The sequence below is a fragment of the Chenopodium quinoa genome, unplaced genomic scaffold, assembly GCF_001683475.1.
Source record: "Chenopodium quinoa cultivar QQ74 unplaced genomic scaffold, ASM168347v1, whole genome shotgun sequence".
NCBI lineage: Eukaryota > Viridiplantae > Streptophyta > Magnoliopsida > Caryophyllales > Amaranthaceae > Chenopodium > Chenopodium quinoa.
Window position 1 is genome coordinate 5,476,348 of NW_018743850.1, and position 10,489 is coordinate 5,486,836.

Sequence of the window (10,489 nt, forward strand, 5' to 3'; positions counted from 1 at the left end):
ATATCACAAAGTGGAAGCGTATAACCGTCGACTGCATATATATCAAGTTGAAACAAAGAGGGGAGATAGAATTGGTAGAAAAGGAGGTCATAGACATACTGTTAACTTTCAGTTAAGAACGTGCACATGCAATAAACCACGGATCTTCCACCTCCCGTGTTCTCATGTTCTAGCAGTTTGTGCGAAGTATTCGATATCAGAGCGGCCATTGGTGGACCGGGTACTGCAATCAGAGGCCTACGCAAACACATACGCTCCCCAATTCTGGCCTATCCCGTGTGACACGGCATGGAGAGAGTATGGAGGGCCTAAACTCATTCCCGACAACAGCATGGTACGAGGACAAGGTCGCCCTAAGTCAAGGCGCATACGCAATGAAATGGATGAGACCAACCGTCCCGCGAGCAAATGCAGCCTCTGTCACCAGCAGGGTCACAACAAGAGATCGTGTCCCTCTACATCGATCGGGCACTAAGTTTTTTTTTCCAGTTATCTAGAGTGATGTAGTAGAATAGTACGGTGATTGTATTTCTACATTTCAAATGATTGTAACAGTTGGATTTTTAGATTGAAGTATGAGATTTGAAATTTTGTATTTTGTTATCGCTTATATGTAATTTTTACTTTTTAATTGTTGGATTATAACTGTTTATGAACAGATACCATGGACACCCGAGATAGGACACCCGGACCCACCGACCCTTCTGTCCTTACACTACAGGACACACATCGTAGCGTTGACATTTGGAGTCAGGCGGTTGATCCGGCGGGCATACTGACATGCAGGCACTACACTGTCGCGTTCCTTGGCGATTGGGTTATCGATCCCCGCATTCTGCCTTTCGTGGAGTACGCTTGCTTCATGGGTATACATCGGATGGCGTTCAAAGAGGTTGACCCAGCACTTGTTAATGCGCTTGTAGAGAGATGGAGACAGGAGACGCACTCCTTCCATCTACCTATTGGGGAGGCGACCGTGACGTTGCGATACGTGGCGATACTCACACGGCTTCCCATTCATGGGAGTCCGGTGTCTGGATCTGCGTTGGCCGATCCCCCCGGTTATGTAGCTCAGGTTCTCGGGGTTCAGCCAAGCCCGAACGATATCAGGGGCGGCGGATTGAGGACCGGCTGGATACGCGACACTTTTCGTGTGTTGCCTGATGGTGCCGATGAGGCCACTATTGCGAGACATGCTCGAGCGTACCTTTTTCTGCTCATCTCGGGTGTGTTGTTCGGTGGCAAGAGTGGCAGTCATTACAGATCATTTACCTGGAGCTGTTAGACCACGACTAGGAGCATATTCGTGGCTACAGCTGGGGCAGTGCTTGTCTGGCGATGTTGTATCGCCATCTGTGTAGAGCATTCCGTCGGGGTTCTCGTGAGATCAGCGGTCCGTTATTTTTGCTTCAGGTAACCTACCTATCTGTTAACAATTTAATTCGGAAAGTTCTTACTTAGTTTACAATTAACCTAGTTTTGTGTGTTTGATGTCCAGTATTGGTCTTGGGAGCACATCCATGTAGGCAGGCCAGGTAGGCCTGCTATACATCGTCAGGGGCAGCGGGATCTGGACCAGCAGTATGAGAGGTACATTCCTCCACCACGGCCTTCCCCTGACGAGGCGTACGGTTGCAGATGGGCGGTCCCCAAGCTGACATATGCGCATGCGGCGAGGGGCCTTCCGTACTACCGAGACGCCCTTGATCGACTCACCGAGGATCAGGTGAAAACGTTAATTTATTTAGTAAACAGTTATTTATTATGTATACTCTTAACATATTTAATATGGACTAACCTGTTTATTATAATACTTTGTATGTGTTATCGTAGATGACATGGGACCCGTATGAAGCTGATTTAGTTGCTGTCATGCCTCCACATCTGCTAGATCATCAGGCGCAGTGGCGTTCTAGGGTCCCCCTGATCTGTTTTGAGGTCGTCGAGGGTCACCTACCGGATCGAGTCATGCGATAGTTTGGACTACACCAGACTGTCCCCCAGCAGTGTGACACTAGTGCCCGGCTGCACCGCATTGACCGTCGGGGAAAGAGCGACAGGAACTGGCGGACGGAGCATGCCCAGTACATTGACTTGTGGCATCGACGGTTAGAGTTCGTCGTCACTGGTGACCCCATCCACGGCGTTATGGATCCATACGATCCATACATGGAGTGGTACATGCGGATTACACGATGTTTCATCAACCCCAGCTACACACCGCCATCCGCACATTACCATCCATCCTTTGACGTGATCAGGGGATATGTAAGTGTATTTGATTAACTTATTTTTATCAATTTTAAATTTGTATATCATTCAACTAACTCATCCATAATTAATGCAGGCGTTGGATATGACGGCGATGGTTGACGCACTGTCGGACGTCTTTCCAGGCATACCTGAGTCGCCCAGAGCACAGGTCGAGCGGGTCCGAGATATGGGCATGGCTACCTTGCAGAGATATGGTCACGCCTATCTCGTCCACCCCCGGGACGATCATGGCGACCACTCTAGTCACTCACAGTTCGAGGCTGGCCAGAGTAGCTGTGGGGGTGATCCTGCGTCAAACACGGGCGCAGAGGAGTACGACATTCGCAGTTCCGCGCCCCTACGTCATCCTGATGACCCATCGTCCAGCCAGCTGACTCCGCCAGTACGCCCGAACCCATTTACCACGGTCCGTCACTACAGCCGTCGTCAAAGGCCGAGAGTGGACATACAGGATAGAGAGCCGTTACACCAAATTGATGAGTCAGAATAGGATAGAATTATCTGATTTATTTGCTGTAATGACCTTCTCTAGTTTGTTGTACATAACACTTACATTACATTATTATTTTAATAATTATTTGAATGAATTTATGTCTTGTTTGAATTTCAAATTCCTTATTTGTCCATATTTGACTCATTTCGTTCAAAATAAATTGTGGATGTGGTGGTGGTGGATGTGGAGGAGGAGGGTGGTGGTGGTGGTGCATGTGGAGGAGGAGGGTGGTGGTGGTGGTGCATGTGGAGGAGGGTGGTGGTGTTGGTGGATGTGGAGAGGGTGGTGGATGTGGAAGGGGGTTGCACTGGCTGCTGTTGGGGGCCTGCTGTTGCTGGCTTCAGCCAGCAGATAAAACGCTGACTGAGGCAGCGTTTTATGCTTAGGTATAAAACGCTGCCTCAGTCAGCGTTTTTCTCCTGTTATGCATATACAAAAAACGCTGACTGAGTCAGCGTTTTATTGTATTTCCAATTTTTTTTTTTAAAATTTGTATTTCACAAAATACGAAATTTTTTTGAAAAAAAATAATAACCAAGGTAAAACGCTGACAGAAGCTCAGTTTCGTAAATAGTTTGGCCACGCGTCTAGATTGGTAAATTATTTACCAATTAAGCTTACTTTCGTAAAAAATCCTTTCAATTCGCATCAACTGGTGGTAGTCTTTGCTAATGTGCAAAATTCTACAGACCTGAAGTTTAAGTTAGGATATGGTTAACTTCATGGGCCTTAACTACTACTTGGTATAAACTTCAATCAGTTAAATATATACTTTCAAGTTCAACGTAGGCAGACCTTTGATTCAGATTTTAGAATAGTACTGGTAAAGTGCAAACTACTTTTTAGGAACGAAGAGAGTACACATTTACATTGACAGATTAACTCGCTCTTTCATGTCAACAAAACTTCATTCAGACTTTTAGAGACAACATATTGTTTCCTAAATACCATATTCAGGTTTAAACAGTTGGGCTGGGCCAAAGCCCATGGAAAAACTATAATTTAGCCCATTGAATTTTAAAGCATAAGCCAGTAATATACCTGCTCATGTATCCTATGAATAAAATCAATGTGCAGAAATGAAGCATCAAAGGATGAAATCTTAACATCAAAATATGTTAAGATATCTCTTTTTTTTTTTTACACTTAACTCTGCAAACCTTTGATAACAAAGGCTAAAACTTAAAAAGGTAACTACCATCATCAAAACTACTGCACAAGACCCACCATACACTAAAGATAATAAGAAGCCAAACCCAAAATGTATCACCTATACTGATTAACTGGTAACGTTTTTCATTTTTTCGGTTGAAATACCTATGTGTATACTCTATAAACTAAGAAGAACAAATACGACTCAGAATTTACAACACATGAACGAATGAGCCCATCCTTTTTGCTTACGCAAGTTTCTCTGATCTGCCTTCGCCATCCTTACTGGACTAGTATTCCATTCTGCTTGCAACCTATAACAACAATCACTCGTTACTACATTGTAAGATTAAAATTTTCATTGGACAGGATGTTAGAGATGGTTCTTCATTAGCATATCTCACACGATCACTCATGTATTATAGGTGTTTTCCAGTTCTTGAATCAAAACATTTCATAATAAAAAAAAAGCATTTCAGAAGAGGCGGAAAGCAGCATAAGTGGTATGATGCAAATTTTAGCACTTATGGGTCTATTGTTAATTCGTTTATCGTAAAAATGATTTAAGTCAATATCATGAATTGGTTTGTTTAAATCAGGTCCATTCCAAAACAGTCTAGCTAATTTTAGGTATAAGTACAATGTTGGCCTCTTTCAGACTCCACCGGGCCAGTTCACTTTTTCCAAGTCTCACAACCATTATTTTGGATTTAGGTGATAATTGAAAGAGAGAAAACTGTAGAAAGACAAACTTTTAGCGAGAAGATAACTTACACAGGAAAGGCAAAGGAACGAGTGCTGCCAGCACTACTTTCAGATCGGAGAGAAATGTTGCCAGAGTGTGCAACAGGCCCCATGTAAGTTATAGATGATGGGGGTGGCATTGCAGCCGAAAAGCTTGTCTCCCCATGAACCCTCCTATCTGTCCCACAATCTAGGATAGTACCAGGAAGAGATCCAACATCATCCCTAGACATACTTTGAGCCGCAGGAGGTTTTTCAACTGCCTCGTTTTTCTGTGAAATCTCTTTCTCTGCCGTCTCTGATGAAGTAGCAGCAGCATTAAAATCCAAGATAATACTTCCAGACTCCACCTTGCTGTCGTAAGATAAAGCATTGTTGTTAACTTTGTCAGCTGGTTGAATTGAAGATGCTTCTTCACTTTGACTCTGACATAGTACCAAAAAATCATAGTGATTCAGAATTAGCAACCAGATGAAAACTGATAAAGATCTTAAAACATCACAGTAATTCTAGTGATTTTCAATGTCCAATGAAGTTTATCTAGATGGCTCCTCAAAGTCATAAAACATAGTAAGCCAATTTAGCAAACACAAACTTCCCAGTTCCCACTCCCTCCATTTCCTTTAATAAGACACTCACAATTCTAGGTTGAACTTTGACTGTTGATTACTCACATGTTGATAATAATTAAAAAAAAAAAAAATCACATAAGGATATAAAATTGACAAAGTGCTTGTTAAGATGAAAGAAACAGTACAGGATTACAAGTTTTATACCAACAGTCTTGAAGAGACATTAGCGGTCAAAAAAGTGCATGTCTTGTTTAAATAGAAGGGAGCATAATAAAAATCTCAAATAATCTGGAGATGAATATTAACTTCATGAACACAATAAAAATCATCAGTACTGTTGCAAGTTGCAATGTATCCTCAAGAGTGAATGGCATTATGATCAGCTGATTTCTTATTTAGAGGTGTCTAGGTTGATCAAGATGCTTAATCGTTAGTGTAAATTTTGATAAGCAATTTAGTTATGTTTGTTGCATTCAAAGAGAGCACTAATTAACACAAATTCATATCAAGTTGAAGTAAAGAGTAGCATATAACCAACCTCATTGGACTCCATAGTAGATTCTACTTCATGCATGATTGAAGGCTGTGCAGGAGATATTTCTGCATGTTGTGCCTTATTGGACTCTGTAGTGGCTTCTGCTTCATGCACGATTGCAGGCTGTGCGGAAGATTTTTCTGAATGCTGTGCCTCATTGGACTCCATAGTGGCTTCTACTTCATTCATGACTGAAGTTACTACATGCTCTAGAGGTACACTGTCTTTGCAATGCTCCTCCTCAGGGACTTCATTATCTGTCATCACCTTTTGACAATCTACTTTATCTTTCTCACCTACTTGAGGGTCTTTTTTACCATTAACTACATCATCACTCTGAACCAGTTCTTCTGTGTGCAAAATAATTTTAGACGCGTCCTGTTTCTTGCTAGAGTTATGTTCAAACTCGTCTGCCATTAGCATATCATCACTCCCACACTTATCAGCAGGGTATGGCTTCTCTAAGGCTTCATGAACAACTCCACTCTCCTTCACTAACTCTTCAGTCATGTCCTGAGCAAAAGGGCGCTTTTCGACATCATTAGTAAACAGCACATCACCATCAACATTGTCATTAGAAGCTAGGACAGTAGACATGTTTTTACTGTTATGATCATCTAGGCTTTTAACCCAAACCTTGTCATGTGTAGGCACTCCCTCATCTATTCCAATGTCTTTGACCGGATGAAAACCATTATCTTTGTATGAAAACAACTCTGGTAGCTCACATTCAGTAACTGTTTTATCAGTAAATAATTCAGAATCCTTCCTATAAAGAACTTCCTCATTGCTTGCATCAGCAGAATTTGGATTACTTAAAAGCCGAGAATGCCCAATTATAGCTTCTTCCCATGATAGATCACTACTGTCCAAGTGAAATGTTAACGAGTCTGGAGTTGACTCAAAGCTTTTTATATCATACCCATTAATGTTATCTTTAACATTGGTGTCTTCATCATCTGAATCGAAAGGGTTATATGACTTCCTCGGGGAAGTTTGAACACCAATAACAAGGTCGTTTTCTGCCATCAATTCAGTATTTGTCAACACATTATCAGAGCTGTATAGTAGAACAAAAGTCGGAAGGAATAACTGTCACAATACCCCCTAATTGTAGTTATGACAATTTATTAAAAGATCCGTTACATTGTTGGAATATTCTAAAGCTCTACTCACCAATTAAATTTGGTATCAGTATATTAGGAACCAGATCCACCACAGCATAAACCCGATGTGTATAAATCACAAACGATCGCTATCTTAGAAAAGTTACATTATTTTCCGGACACCCTAAAATGATAACATGAAGTATATATGACTATTATTTACCAGACTAAAATGGTACTTAAATCAGAACACAAAGATCAAGCATTCAAGTTCTTCAGATAATGTTACAAAAGCATAAGATTTAGCCATCAAACTTTAGTATCAATAACATCTATATATGACCACGCGATCCACATAACATTCAGTAAGATGTCAATAAGAAAAACACACGACACCAAGAATTTAACTATCTAGATAAACTAGCATACAGAAAGTGAAAGATTGAACCAGAATTACAAGAAGCATAAAAAAAATAAAAAATAAATAAAAAAATAAATACGTAGAATTTGTAAGTTACCAAGCTTCATTCTGACATAAGTCTGGATCTTCAACAAGACTTAGAATCGTGAAGAATTAGATCCTCTTGATAGTACAATCAACTCCAACAAATACAAATTAAAACATTCCTCAGCAACCTGATAACAGAATAGAAAAATTAGCTCATATAAAATTCATAGCACGACGTCTTCCAATCACTAACACGAATACATGACTGAACACTTATTCAACGGCTTAAGTTGTAGCATACAGAAAGTGAAAGATTGAACCAGAATTACAAGAAGCATAAAAAAAATAAAAAAAAAAATAAAAAAATAAAAACGTAGAATTTGTAAGTTACCAAGCTTCATTCTGACATAAGTCTGGATCTTCAACAAGACTTAGAATCGTGAAGAATTAGATCCTCTTGATAGTACAATCAACTCCAACAAATACAAATTAAAACATTCCTCAGCAACCTGATAACAGAATAGAAAAATTAGCTCATATAAAATTCATAGCACGACGTCTTCCAATCACTAACACGAATACATGACTGAACACTTATTCAATGGCTTAAGTTGTAGCATACAGAAAGTGAAAGATTGAACCAGAATTACAAGAAGCATAAAAAAAATAAAAAAAAAAATAAAAAAATAAATACGTAGAATTTGTAAGTTACCAAGCTTCATTCTGACATAAGTCTGGATCTTCAACAAGACTTAGAATCGTGAAGAATTAGATCCTCTTGATAGTACAATCAACTCCAACAAATACAAATTAAAACATTCCTCAGCAACCTGATAACAGAATAGAAAAATTAGCTCATATAAAATTCATAGCACGACGTCTTCCAATCACTAACACGAATACATGACTGAACACTTATTCAACGGCTTAAGTTGTAGCATAGGACACAGAAGCAAGTATTGGCAATTCCAGTATTAGGCCAATAAAAGAAGTTACATTCATACTTTAAAAAGTAGTACTCCAAGAGGAATCAGCACCCATAAATAACCAATATCAATTGGAAATCCAAACAAGCAACATTATATGTGATTACTTCATGTAGCCAGAAATGCTATAAGTACATAAATAGTCATATTTAGACATAAAACTAAGTTGCATGATGCACCTAATCATTGAAAAAAGTATAGTCATGAAGAAAAAAACTGTCAAACTACCAAAGTTAGAAGCAATGTCTTCATCCCATCAACCACATTTGTACACAATTATGCACCAAACTTGAGCAATCCAAATCTGGTAACACTGTTATAAAAAAGACACTTACAGGAAAATTGGCCCATGAAATCAACCCTCTTAACTTATGATCGTAACGATAATAAAGCGCGACGTAACATGAATTATGTGGTATTTTTAACCTTGATTACCATTTTTACAGTAATTTAACGGTAATCAGGGTACAAAGGTAGACATACTAGACAATGTCCTTTTAACTAAGGCCCAATAATCAAAGTACAGTTCAAAGAAGAAAAGGACAAAAGTTGAGACCTTGAAATCTTTCAAAAGGACCCTTTTTTTTTTGGTTTACAACAGTATTGAAAAAGAAAGATTGAAACTTTACAAAGTCAGACAGTCTGCTTTTCATCAACAATCACATTCCCACTACCAATTTTTGTCAGATTATTTTGATTAGATCCAAATTACACCAATTTTTTAAGGAATTTTTGAAATCCCCAAAATATACTAATTAGTTAAATAACAAAATGAATGAATAAATAAAATAAAATAAAAACCCAGAATTATACTCCAGAAATTGTAAAAGAGATCTGATTCTGAATTTGGAATAATATCCCACTAAAAAATAAAAAATAAAACCCAATAATTAAAAAGTAAAACCCATGATTTAGAACACAAAACATCAAAATTAGCCCAAAAAATAAGCACAAAAATACAAAGAACAGAAAATTTTACCTGACAAGAAACACACAACAAAAAAACAGAACTCTTTGTGTTTTTTGTTGTTGGTGTTGTTGCTGATGTTCCTGCTTCTATGTGGGCTCTGATGAACAAAAATTCCAAAATCCAAAAAACCCAGAATCTCAGTTTCAAAACAGACAACACAACATCCAAAAAACTTAAAAACCCACAAATGAAAAACCTTTGAAAATCAATCAAATGTTTACAGAAATGTTCAGAAACAAAAAAAGTTAACTTTAAAACAAAAAATAAGAATTTTTTTTGAGAGAAAATCAGTTTACCTTATAGAAGTGTTGTTGATCAGTAACAAATTAAAAATTCATCATCAAAATCCCCTAAATCCCTGAAACTAGGTCAACTGTTTCTTCTCTCTAGCAGCTTTCTCTCTCTAGAATTTTTTCTCTCCTCTGTTGGTGGATCATGAAAGGAATGAACAATAGTGAAAAAAACAAGAATTTTGAGCAGAAAATATTAATTATAATAAAATAAATAAATAAATAAATAAAAGGGGAAGAGGCTAATAAATATGGATAGTTAAGCTGCAATAAATACCTTCTCTCTCTCACCAGCTTCACCCTTTAATTTAATTAAATTTCTAGTACTCTCTTTTTGTCCTGTACTTACTTCTTTCCAAAGTTTGACATTTTTTTTTTATACAAAATGAAATAAAAATTAGTGGTATTGTGTTGAATAAAAATACCCAGAAAGAATTTTTATTAATTTTGATTAAAAAGTTTTTTTTTTTTAGGTTGAGGTTTAATTTAAAGGGGACGGCAGAAGAGAGAGAAAGAGAGCAGGCGAAGAAATTGGTCATCAATCCCAAAGCATTCTAATTTTTTCTGTTTTATAAGTGGGTAATGATGCCGTATTATATGGGAGGGTGTTTGTGCATGCAACCTGCTTCTTAGATTTACTACCATGTTTAATAAATTAATTACTAGTATCAGCTCAGATCATGTTGTGATTTGAGATCAGAAATAGAGTCATTGGCTAGGGTTTTGACTTTTACGGAGTACTTTGTTTGGTGAAAGGTCGGGAGTTAAATCTTACAGAGTATCAACATTATTTTTAAGAGGAATGTTTTTTTTATTACATATGGAGTGCATACCTTTTTCCTATAACGAGCTTTAGATTATCTTAAAAGAAAAAAAAAAGTCTTAGATGAATTGAATCAGATTGTCAAGTACATGTTTC

The 10,489-nt window shown here is 38.1% G+C and overlaps 1 protein-coding gene across 3 annotated transcripts; it reads right to left on the reverse strand.

Moving 5' to 3' along the window:
* Positions 1–3,791: 3,791 nt before the first annotated feature.
* LOC110686072 lies at positions 3,792–10,244 on the reverse strand. 3 transcript variants are annotated; one of them, XM_021862658.1, is made up of 9 exons: positions 9,848–10,244; positions 9,577–9,702; positions 9,290–9,377; positions 8,037–8,154; positions 7,716–7,833; positions 7,395–7,512; positions 5,774–6,792; positions 4,694–5,088; positions 3,792–4,233 (listed from the first exon to the last, which is right to left on the reverse strand). In XM_021862658.1, exons 6-9 carry the CDS (start codon positions 7,402–7,404, stop codon positions 4,125–4,127), a joined length of 1,533 nt encoding a protein of 510 aa, XP_021718350.1. In that variant the 5' UTR covers positions 7,405–7,512; positions 7,716–7,833; positions 8,037–8,154; positions 9,290–9,377; positions 9,577–9,702; positions 9,848–10,244; the 3' UTR covers positions 3,792–4,124. The 3 variants fall into 3 exon arrangements, with proteins under 3 accessions (XP_021718350.1, XP_021718349.1, XP_021718351.1); XM_021862657.1 differs by lacking the exon at positions 9,848–10,244 and having other exon boundaries at positions 9,577–9,811; XM_021862659.1 differs by lacking the exons at positions 7,395–7,512; positions 7,716–7,833; positions 9,848–10,244 and having other exon boundaries at positions 9,577–9,812.
* Between the last annotated feature and the right edge of the window lie 245 nt (positions 10,245–10,489).

Bases quoted from the DNA above. Each gene is read 5' to 3' on its own strand.
- LOC110686072 (XM_021862658.1), bottom strand. The intron at 5,089-5,773 runs GTTGGTTATATG...GTACTATGTCAG, and splicing joins CTACTATGGAGTCCAATGAG to AGTCAAAGTGAAGAAGCATC. The intron at 4,234-4,693 runs GTAAGTTATCTT...TTGTTGTTATAG, and splicing joins CGTTCCTTTGCCTTTCCTGT to GTTGCAAGCAGAATGGAATA.